The sequence below is a fragment of the Camelus dromedarius genome, chromosome 2 (assembly GCF_036321535.1).
Source record: "Camelus dromedarius isolate mCamDro1 chromosome 2, mCamDro1.pat, whole genome shotgun sequence".
Classification (NCBI taxonomy): Eukaryota; Metazoa; Chordata; class Mammalia; order Artiodactyla; family Camelidae; genus Camelus; species Camelus dromedarius.
The window spans coordinates 51,075,697-51,087,814 of NC_087437.1; the positions used below are offsets into that span (position 1 = coordinate 51,075,697).

General features: G+C 33.4%; 1 protein-coding gene across 5 annotated transcripts in view; it reads left to right on the forward strand.

The window, feature by feature from the left end:
- Positions 1–12,118, forward strand: part of YEATS2 (YEATS domain containing 2) — a 92,143-nt gene that overhangs the window by 21,343 nt on the left and 58,682 nt on the right. For all 5 annotated transcript variants that reach the window (XR_010383715.1, XM_031452141.2, XM_064493276.1 and 2 more), the window contains exons 5-7: positions 1,629–1,874; positions 3,372–3,484; positions 11,638–11,799. Coding sequence is in view for 4 of the 5 variants with exons in the window: in XM_031452141.2 (XP_031308001.1) it covers positions 1,629–1,874; positions 3,372–3,484; positions 11,638–11,799 (521 nt within the window). In the remaining variant the exon portion in view is untranslated. The remainder of the gene's footprint in view (positions 1–1,628; positions 1,875–3,371; positions 3,485–11,637; positions 11,800–12,118) is intronic.

A 12,118-nucleotide genomic window follows, 5' to 3' on the forward strand; every position in this document is an offset into this window, starting at 1 on the left:
GTGAAAATAGTGGAAAGGCTAGGGGGAGCTTGGTAACATACTGCTTGGCATGGTTTTTGCAGATGAGAGGTACCTGTCGTGTAGGCTTTCTTGTCATCCCGTGGAGCTTTAGGGTATCTGGTATTGGAAGTACCCCTGAAGCATTATATGAGTTTAATCTTAGATGGTAGATAGTTGTTTCTTCTACTGCAGGAGTTTCCATATTACATTTTAGAGTCTGAACTACTTTTCCAGAGCTACCATAACAAATTACCACAAGCTCGGTGGCTTAAACAGCAGAAATTTATTATCTCATGATTCTGGAGGCTGACAGTCCAAAGTCAAGATGTTGGCTGGGCCATGCTCCCTATGAAGACTCTAGGGAAGAATTCTTTGTTTTTCCGTAGTTTCCGGTGGTTGCTAGCAGTACTTGGCATTCCTTGGCTTGTAGCTGCATCACTTCAGTCTCTGCCTTTAACTTCACATTAACTTTTCCCTCTGTGTGTCTTCTCTGTTTCTTTCTGTATCCAAGTTTCCCTCTTTTAAGAACCCTAGTCATCGGAGTAGGCCTACCCAAATCCAATATGACATCATCTTAACTTGATTACATCTGAAAAGACTATTTCCAAATAAAGTCACATTCCAGGTTCTAGGTGGACATGAATTTTTGAGAGATTTAACCCAGGGCAGATTCTAATGTCCTCTGTTATATGGCTTGCTGTTGAATTAAAAAAGATAGACATCACAAGCTGGCAGCTGCATGACATAGGACTATAGCTGCTCTGTTTGAAGAGCTGGTTATTCATTTAATGTTTTGTTACCCCTCCCTTTTTTAAACCATAAGCCGTCCCCCTCCCCCACTTTTTAACCATTAGTAGTACTGAACTGTTTCATTTGATAGCCTAGAAATACACTGATTTTTATCCTGTTATATTCTGATTATGATTTATTCAAGGATAGTTAGGTATATTTTTGTCTATTATGATCTGCCGTTTAATTATTTTTAGTTTGCTCTAATATAATATATTTATAGCTCTAAAATAAACCTTTATTATTGAAATAGAACAACTTTGTTGCTTTGACTCTGAAACACTAATCTCTGGCCCCCATTTACTCGCTTGTTTAATCATTAGCACAATTTCTGAAAGCTGGACTTTCTAGGAATGTAACTACAGTGTATTACATTATAACAGAACATGCTGTATTTTATATGCAAATAACAAGATACAGAAAAATAGGCTGGCTTTAGTACTGGACTTAGGGCAAACTTTACATAGCAATATTAATCATTTTAAAGCATTCTATGCTATATTTTACTTCTATGTGGGAGCCATTTTATATACACTTTTTAAAATTATATTTCTTACGGGAATGTTTTATTTAGAGCAGTTGATGTGTTTGTGTCAAGCAATGTGAGACTTTTTTTTAAGTCAAATCTGACTTTTCATATGTTATTATATATTTATCTTTAAATTTATCTTCTGAGGACTTGCATCTTTAGCTTTTAATGTTAGGACCTTGCGTAATTATTTATCATTCTCTAGTTTTTTGTTGATTTGGATTACATTAAGGAGTTTGGACTTCATTTTATGGGTGTGGGGAGATTTTGAAGGGTTTTAAGCAAGTTTGTTTTGCTTTCATTTTTGCAGGGATCGAAGACATGTGATACAATGGTTTTTAATCATCCTGCTATCAAGAAATTTTTAGAATCACCATCTAGGTCATCATCTCCTGCCAATCAGAGATCAGAAACACCATCGGCCAATCATTCAGAAAGTGACTCTTTATCTCAACACAATGACTTCTTATCTGACAAAGACACTAACAGCAATATGGACATAGAAGAAAGACTCTCAAGCAACATGGAGCAGAGACCAAGCCGAAATCCTGGAAGGGTATAGTTAGATGGATGGGAGGGAGCCACAGGAGAAGGGAACCAGTATTTATTAAGTATGCACATATTAGCTCATTTAACCATCATATGAACCCTGGGAAATAAGTTAATTGTATCCATTTTAGAGATGGGGAAACTGAGTCTCAGTGAAGTTAGTTATGTTTGTCCACAAGTATCAGAAGTGAGAATTAAACTTAAAAATCTTTCTGATTTTAGAATTCAAGGCTCTTGCGCACTGCACAACTCATAGATGCCATTCACGTAGATGTGAAAAGAAACCTTGAGGAGTTGCCAGTGCTGTGACCTTGCCCAAGGTCTTTCCACTGTGTCATGTTTATTCTCTCAAGAGCAGTGGCTCTTCAGTAGTTTCATCTTTGATACATTATATTCTAAAATGCTTTAATAACTGGAGGAGATTAGAAAAATAAGTAGAATTGAAAACTGTTTATTGCTCTTTGATCCTGTCAGTTTGTTATTTGAATTCCCATCTTGAGCTGCTCTGAACTTCTTGGTATAGTATTTGGCTATAGATTCCTTACTGAATGAGACCAGTGGTTTTTCTCAGCTAGATATTCTGTGATAGAGGAAATTTCCAGGCTGTTTTCCACATGCTCAGACATCAAGGATTTGATTTATTTTTGATAACATTAAAAAATATTTTCTGATTACAAATTCATATATGTTCAAATGCATTTTCTGCAGTTCATTAAACTGCAGAAAAGTAAAAGAGAATAGAAAAATCATTCAAGTCTCCTTCCAGTATAGTTTCTGGGGAAATACTGCATATGTTTTTATTGTTTTAATTAAAACAAATATAGGTCACACTAGATATAAGATTTAGAAACCTACCATCTTTTATGTAATATTCACGTTCATGTTTATATAACAAATATTTAGTGTTTACTGTGTACCAGGCATTTTTCTAAGAACTATACAAAACAGTCATCTGAGATAGATACTATTATCATCCTTATTTTATTGGTGAGAAAGTTGAGACAGAGAAGTTAAGTAATTACTCAGAATTACACATCTAGTAAATGTAAGAGCCAAGGCTTAAACACTAGCAGTCTGTTTCTATAGTCAAACTTTAAATTAGCCATTATTTTATATTACTTCTTATTGAAAAATTTATAATAATATAGAAGGCTGGAGAGGAAGTAAATTCCATTGAGTCCTTGCCCCATTCCCATTTCCCAGAGGTAACCACTGTAGTAGTTTCTTGTGTATCCTTCCACATCCTATTTGCATATATGAAGCAGCTGTGTGTGACTATTAAAAACACACAAACATATGTGGAAGTACAGTATACAGACTTTTACTGTAAACTAATGCAAAAATTATAGTAAAATTATTCTTTCATGCTGAGAGATGCCACAATGCCAGAGATTTGGTAAAAAATAGTTCTGAGTTACTCCATTCGTATCATGTGATTTTGTGTTTTCTGCCTATTGAAAATTGTCCAAATTGAAAAGGAAAATTGATTATGATTTTTTTCCAGGACACTTCTAGTATTACTGGCTCCAAAACAGAGCAGCGGAATGCTGATCTTACAGGAGATGAGACTTCACGACTTTTTGTAAAGAAAACAATAGTAGTGGGCAATGTGTCCAAGTGAGTATCCAGTTGAATTGTCTTATTTTCAGTCATCCATTTATGGTAATACTCTGGCATACTCTTATTATCACAGCGTTACAGTAGGAATAAGGGATTTTTTTCCCCCACACTCTTAGTTGTTTTAAAAGTAAATGAAGTTTCAGAGACTTGAGTCTACTTCAGTGTGTCTGCTAATCTTCGACATAGAATAAAATTTTGCTTGGTAAAAAATTTGAAGACATGAACTTTTACACAATTGGTTTGTTTTATCTAGCATGTAAGTGTGGATAAGTTTGGAGGAACTTTTGACTTCTGACCTAGTCCTATCCCTGGGGCCTTCCTAATTCCTAAAAATGTTTAATTGCCCCAAATTGAAATGTTTTAAATTTGTAACAAAAGGTTGTAGAGTAGGTCTTGAAGGCAGAGTTCCTCCAAGCTAAAGGGCTGTCTCTTTGACAGTCTGATCTCGTGCTTTCTTGTGGGAGTGTCATCATTTCTGTCAAGTATCTAGGAATGGATAAAGACATAAATCTTCAAACACAGTAATAATGTTACTTCCTCATAAAGCCTTATTTGCCCTTCTCCTCCTCATTGGGTACTTCCTCTGTGCTCTCTTGTCATTTTTATCATGTTATATAATCATTTCCTGTTTTCATATATTTTTTCAAAATCAGACTGGAATGTCTTTGGGAGTAGAAACTATGTCTTGTTTGTTTTCGTATCTTTTAGTAGTTGGTGTTCAGTACATATTTGATTAATGAATAAATTGATATATTTATGAAAATTGTAATTAGATTCAATTATTGAAAATAAAAGATTCAGAATTACAGTAAGTTTCTGGGGGTGGGGGATCAGATGTGGAGAGAATCTTCCAAGTCCCAGTTAATGGACCACTAATAACCAACAAGAAGTGTATTAAATTCCAAGGTAACAAAAACGAAGATTCTCAATGATGTATGTGGTAATATTTAAGTAGAACTAAAAGACCTGGATTATGGAAATTCAGTTTCTGTTTTATGGATTATTTTAGAGTTAACATGAATTCAACTAAGGGGACTAATGTGAAGTGTTAGAATTGTGGTCTCAACTACAGCACAATATAGGTCAGCCTAGAAAATGCCAAAACTAGAAATTCAGTAGACCCACTAGGCCATGAGAAGATTGAGGAGAAACAATCATTGACATTTTCAAACAATTATAGTCCAATTTATAGGTTTTGTTTTGTTTTGTTTTTTTTAAAAGACCAGTTAGAACTAAAATACTGATTAACCATGAATTTTAAGTAGAGAAGAATGATTGGCATGAAAGTTAAAAAATCCTTATTTGTTCTGGAAAAGTGTAAAAATTATTGATTTACTTTAGATTAAAAGAATAGACATAGAGATGTAAACTTTAAAAGTAGTAACAGGTGGAAGGGAATTGAATGAAAAAAGGGAAAAAAACCTGATTCCAAAAGATGGCAAAGAGGGGCAGGAGGAGGGATGTCGAGAAGGAAAAATACAAAACAAATAGTATAAAATAATTTAATAACAATACATTTAAATGTATCAACAATCATAAAAATGCACATGGATATAACTATCTAGTTAAAAGAAATTATTTTATTGAGATAAAATATCATCTTTATGCTAATACATTTGAAAATTTAGGTGAAATGGAGAATTCCTAGAAAAATACTACTTAAAATGACTCAAAAAAGGAAAAACCTTGAATAGTTTTAGAACTACTAAGTCAATTTAATTATTGATTTTAAAAACATTTTCTTCACAAAACCAAATTACCACGAGATTGCCTTGAAGTCTGAGTGAACAGCTAATTCCAATTGCATACAGAATCTTCTGGGGGTAAAGAGACAACATTTGTTAACTTACGTTATGAAGGTCCCATAACTTTGTTAATAAAGTCAAATAGGGAGTTCATTAGAAAAGGAAAATTGTAGGACATTGACATTCATGAATATAGATGCAAAAATACTGAATAAAGTCATTAGCAAACTAAAGTCAGTAACTATAGAAATGACAATACTTCATGACCAAAAAAATACGTTTGAATTAGCATTAGAAATCAGTAAGTATAATAACCACATTAACAGATTGAAAGAGATAAAACATTATGATCACCTCAAAAGATGCAGAAGTAATATTTGACAAAATTTAGTGTTTATTTGTGATAAACCCTCATGGCAAATTTGGAGTTTAGTTAACTCAGGTAAAGAATATCTTCAAAAAATCTGCAGCAAATATCGTACTTAATGGTGAAATATTAAATGCTTTCCCTTTAGGGTCAGGAACAAGAGATACTTGGTATCACTACTCCTATTCACCATTGCACTTGGAGATACTAATGGGATAGTCAGATAAGACAATTTTAAAGTATAAAGATTAGAAAAGAAAGAAAAATCTAAAACAATTTTTGACAGCTTTAGAGTTAATGAGAGCTTAGCAAGATTATTGAATACAGTACTAGTACACAGAAGTGGACTGTTTCTGTATGACAGACTTAGAAAACATTAAAAAGATACATTTACTATAGTAATAAGAATACAATGTAATAAATAAAAGATATACTCGTCTTTCATGAAAATGTATAAAAATTTTATTAAAAGACATGAAAGAACTAAATAATTAGAGTAATAAACCATGTTCATGGATAAGAAGGCTCAATATTGTGCTGATAACACTTCTCCCCAAGTTGATACGTAGATAATCCGATTAAAATCCCAACAGGGCCCAGGCTAGCATTTATGGACGTGCAGAGTGAAGACTGCATATGAATACTCCTGAAGGAAAACTAGGTTATGCAGTTTGGCCCACTGTATTACTAAGGATAACCATAGGCATAGATGACCATGTAGAAGGCCATGACTGTATTCTCCAACAGAAAGTAATAAGGGGGCCTTATGAAATAAAGACAGAACCTCAAGAGGGAGGGCTAAGGATTCTAGGTTTACCGTGGTCAATACTTAAGGGAATGGCTTGTTTTGGCTTTCAAAATGCAAGAGACCAGTTCCAACCTTCTTGGCAGCAATGAGTAGGAAAAAGAAGAGTCTAAAGTTCTAGCACTTCAGAATGTGAATGAAATCAACTCAAAGACTAGAGTTTCCCTAACCTAGGAATAAAATATGCCAATTTATTTCTACCTCATGTACTCACTTAGCAGGAAAAAAGCAAAAATTTTTTTTAAATTGTATGATGACAATCCGAAAACAAAACAAACTTTAAGGGAATGCCCCTTAGACCAAAAAAAGTTGGTTTTGTTTGTTTGTTTGTTTTTAATTTTAACTGCAAAGACTCATTTTGTTTGGTAAGGTGGTAGAGCTGTTAAATATTGCTGGAATCTTAGGGTTTTTTTAATTGAAAAAATTTTCAGCTTTATTAAGATATAATTGACAAAATTGTAAGGTATTTAAAGTGTACATTATGATTATTTATATGTATACATTTTGAAAGGATTCTTGTGAAGTTAAATAACATCCATCATCAGCTCACATACTATCTTTTTTGTGTGTGAGATAACATTTAAGTTCTATTCTCTTAGCAAATTTCAATTATACAATACAGTGTTATCAATGACAGTCACTGTTTTATACATAGATTTTCAGACCTTATTCATCTTATGGCTGAAAGTTTGTACCCTTTTACCAACCTCTCTCTGTTTCCTCCGCCCATCAACCCCTGACAACCATTTTTCTACTCTGCTTCTATAAGTTTGACTTTTTTTAAGATTCCACATATAAGTGATACCAAGCATTATTTGTCTTTCTCTGTCTGTCTTATTTCACTTAGAATAATGCCCATCTGTGTTGTCACACATGGCAGGATTTCCTTTTTCCTCATGGCTGAGTAATATTCCTCTGTGTGTGTGTGTGTGTGTGCATCATGTCTTTATTCATCCATCTGTTTTTAAAAATTTTTTGGTTTAATTGACCTAACGTTGTGTTAATTTCAAGTATGCAGCAATCTAGTGATTCAATATTTTTATACATTGCAAAATGATTACCACGATGAGTCTAGTTATCATCTGTCACCATAGCTATTTGTTACCCCGTACCTTACATGACTTACTTATTTTATAACTGAACATTTGTTCTCTTAATCTCCCTCACCTTTTTCCCTCATTCACCAACCTCCATCCCCTCTGGCAACCACCAGTTTCTTCTCTGTATCTGTGAGTCTTTCTGTTTTGTTATGTTTGTTTTCTTGTTTCGATTTGTATATTTCACCTATATGTGATATCATACAGTATTTGTCTTTCTCTGACTTGTTTCACTTAGCATAATACCATCTAGGTCCATCCATGTTGCAAATGGCAAGACTTCATTATTTTTAATTACCAAGTAATATTCTATTTTATGTATATACTGCATCTTGGTGCCATTCATCTGTACATGTAGGTTGCTTTCATAGCTTGGCTATTGTAAATAGTGCTGCAATGAACATAAGGATGCATATATCTTTTTGAATTAATGTTTTGAATTTGTTTGGAAAAATACCCAGAGGTGGAATTGCTTGATCATTAAAGCCATTCTGACAGATGAGGTGGTATCTCATTGTAGTTTTGATTTGCATTTCCCTGATGATTAGTGGTGCTGAGCATCATTTCATGCGTCTGCTGGCACATCTGTATGTCTTCTTTGGAAAAATGTCTTTTCAGGTCCTCTGCCCATTTTTTAATCAGGTTATTTGTTTTTTGATGTTGAATTCTATGAGTTCTTAGTTCTTAACCCCTTATCACAGATATATCATTTGCAAATACCTTCTCCCATTCAGTAGGCTGCTTTTTCATTTTGTTGATAGTTTCCATTGATGTGCAAAAGCTTTTTAGTTTGATGTAGTCTCATTTGTTGATTTTTGCTTTTGTTGCTCTTGCCTCTGAAGACATATTCAAAAAAAAAAATACTGCTGAGACTGATGTCAAAGAGCATACTGCCTATGTTTTCTTCTAGCAGTTTTATGGTTTCAGGTCTTACAGTTAAGTCCTTAATCTATTTTGAGTTTATTTTTGTATATGGTAGAGAAAGTAGTCCAGTTTGATTCTTTTGCATGTAGCTGTCCAGTTTTCTCAGCGCCATTTATTGAAGAGACTGTGTTTTTACCCATCACATATTCCTGCCTCCTTTGTTGTAGGTTAATTGACCAGTAAGTGTGGGTTTATTTCTAGGCTCTCTATTCTGTTCCATTAGTCTATGTCTGTTTTTATGCCAGTACCATGCTATTTTGATTACTGTAGCTTTACAACATATATTCATTCATCTCTTGACAGACAGTTAGGTTTCCATGTCTTTAGCTATTGTAAATAATGCTGTAGTGAACATGGGAGTGCATCTCTTTGATATCCTGTTTTCATTGTCTTTGCATGTGTACACAGAAATGGGGGTAGTTGTGTTTTAAATTTTTGAGGAGATTCCACAGTGGCTGCATTTGTATTCCCACCAACAGTGTGCAGGTGTTCTCTTTTCTCCATGTTCTCACCAGTACTTGTTGTCTCTTGTATTTTTTTTTCAAACTGTATTTCTTTATTAGATTTACTCTTGTATTTCTGATAACAGCCATTCTAACAGGTGTAAGGTGGTAATTCATTATGGTTTTGATTTGCATTTTCCTGATGATTAATGATGTTGAATACCTTTTCATGTACCTGCTAACCATTTGTGTGCCATTGGAAAAATGTTTATTCAGTTCCTCTACCTATTTATAAATCTTTTCTTTTTTGCTATTATGTGAGTTCTTCATATATCTTGAATATTAACCCATTATCAGATACATGATTTTCAAGTATTTTTTCCTATTCCATAGGTTGCCTTTTCATTTTGTTGATAGTTTCCTTTCCTGTGCAGAAACTTTTTAGTGTGATGTAGTTTCACTTGTTTATTTTTGCTTTTGTTGCCTCTGTATTTGGTGTCAAATTCAAAAAATCATTGCCCATACCAATGTTGGGGAGCTTAATATCCCTTATATTTCCTAGGCATTTTATGATTCCAGGTCTTAAATTTAACTTGTTAATCCATTTTGAGTTGATTTTTGTGTATGTAGATAGAGGTCCAATTTAATTCTTCTCCATGTGGCTGTTCTAGTTTTCCCAACATTTATTGAAGAGGCTATCTTTTCCCCATTGTATATCTTAGCTCCTTTGTCATAAGTTAACTGACCATAAGTATGGGTTTATTTCTGGTCTTTCTATTTTGTTCCATTGATGTACATGTCTGTTTTTATGCCAGTCCATCACTTTTGATTATTATATCTTTGTAATACAGTTTGAAATCAGAAGGTGTGATGCCTCTAGCTTTGTTTTTCTTTCTCAAGATTGGTTTGGCTATTGAGGATCTTTTATGGTTCCATACAGATTTTAGGATTGTTTTTCTGTATCTGTGAAAAATGCCGTTGGAATTTTGATAGGCATTGCATTGAATCTGTAGATTGCTTTGGGCAGTATGAACATTTTAACTATTCCAATCCATGGGCACAGAATATCTTTCTAATTACTTGTGTCATCTTCAGTTTTTTTCATCACTGTCTTATAGTTTTCAGTGTACAGATCTTTTGCCTCCTTGGATAAATTTATTGCTAAGTGTTTTACTGTATTGATGCTATTGTGAATGGAATAATTATCTTAATTTCTCTTTCTGATAGTTTGTTGTAAGTGTATAGAAACACAATTGATTCTTTTATGTTGATTTTGTATCATGAACTCTGCTGAATTCATTTATTAGTTCTAACAGTTTTGAAGTGGAGTCTAGGTTTTTCTGTATATGGTAATTTGTACAAATAAAGACAGTTACTTCTACCTTTCCAGCTTGAATGCCTTTTATTTCTTTTTCTTGTCTAATTTCTTTTTCTTGTCTGGCTAGGACTTCCAGTACTATGTTGAATAAAAGTGGTGAGAGTAGGCATTCTTGTCTTGTTCTTGATTGTAGAGGAAGAGCTCTCAGCTTTCCACCATTGAGTATGATGTTAGTTGTGGGCTTGTCATATTCTACCTTTATTATGTTGAGATATACTTCCTCTATACTCTGTTTAGAGTTTTTATCATAAATGGATGTTGAATTTTGTCAAATGTTTTTTCTACATCTAATGAGAAGATCATGTGATTATTATCCTTCATTTCGTTAAGGTGGTATGTCACATTGATTTTCAGATACTGAAATCATCCTTGCATGCTGGAATAAATCCCACTTGATCATGGTATATGATATTTTTAATGTACTGTTGAATTCCATTTGTTAATGTTTGTGGAGGAAGTTTGTGTCTACATTTATCAGGGATATTGGCTTCTAATTTTCTTTTCATACAGTATCCTTATCTAGCTTTGGTAACAGGGTAATCTTGGCTTCATAAAATGAGTTTAAGTGTTCTCTTCTGTTCTTTTGAAAGAGATTGAAGATTGATATCAGTTCTTTAAATGTTTGTAAAATTCACCCTTTAAGCCATCTGGTTCTGGAATTTACTTTGTTGGGAGGTTTTGTTTACTGATTTAATCTCCTTACTAGTAATTCTGTTCTGATTTTCTGTTTATTCATGATTCAGTCTGTGTAGGCTGTATATTTCTAAGATTTATTCATTTCTTCTAAGTTGTCGAATTTTTTGGCATGTAATTGTTTATAGTCTCTTGTGATTCTTTGTATTTGTGTGGTATAAGTTGTAGTATCTCCTATTTCATTTATAATTTAATTTATTTGAGCCCCCCTTCTCTCTTTCTTGGTAAGATTTGTCTGTTTTGTTTATCTTTTCAATAAAACCCAACTCTTAGTTTTTTTGATCTTTGTATTGTGTTTTTAGTCTCCAATTTATTTCTGCTCTGATCTTTGTTATTTCCTTCCAACTACTGACTTTGGGCTTAGTTTGTTTTTCTCTTTCTAGTTCCTTGGAGTGTAAGGTTAACTTGTTTGAGATCTTTCTTTTTCTTAATGTAGGCATTTATCACTACAGACTTCCTTCTTAGAACTGTTTTTGCTGCATCACTTAAGTTTTGGTATGCTGTATTTCCATTTTCAGTTGTCTCAATATATTTTTTTTATTTCTTCTTTCACCTATTGGTTGGTCAGTAGTATGTTGTTTAATCTCCACATATGTGTAAATTTTCCTGTTTTCTTCTTATAATTGATTTTTAATCTTGTTTTAGTAGTTAATTGGTTTCTTAGGTAAGAAGAATTCAAGTTTCTTTTTTTCCTTTAGGTATATACCTCCTGACAAGAGAGAAGAAAATGACCAATCAACCCACAAGTGGATGGTGTATGTCCGAGGGTCTCGTAGAGAACCCAGCATTAATCATTTTGTTAAGAAAGTCTGGTTCTTTCTTCATCCCAGCTATAAACCAAATGACCTCGTGGAAGTTAGGTAAGCACACTTGAGTTATTAAACCTGAGAAGTACAGATTTATTGGAGTGGAAGAAAAGTGATTCAACTTGAGAACACTCCCTTGAAATTCTTGTATTATTAATAATTTACTCAGCTTTGGCTTTTAGTCACAATATAGGTTTAGCTCTAGTTCCATCTTGCAGATTTCTGTCTCACTAAACAGGCACCGTCTCCTCCTGTCAGGTTGTTACTAGCTGAATTACATTAGTTGATTCTGCTCTCCTCTGGAAATAGCTTAACTTATTTATATAGATACAGATGAATATAAAAATGTTACTGCTTTTTATGATTATCAGAA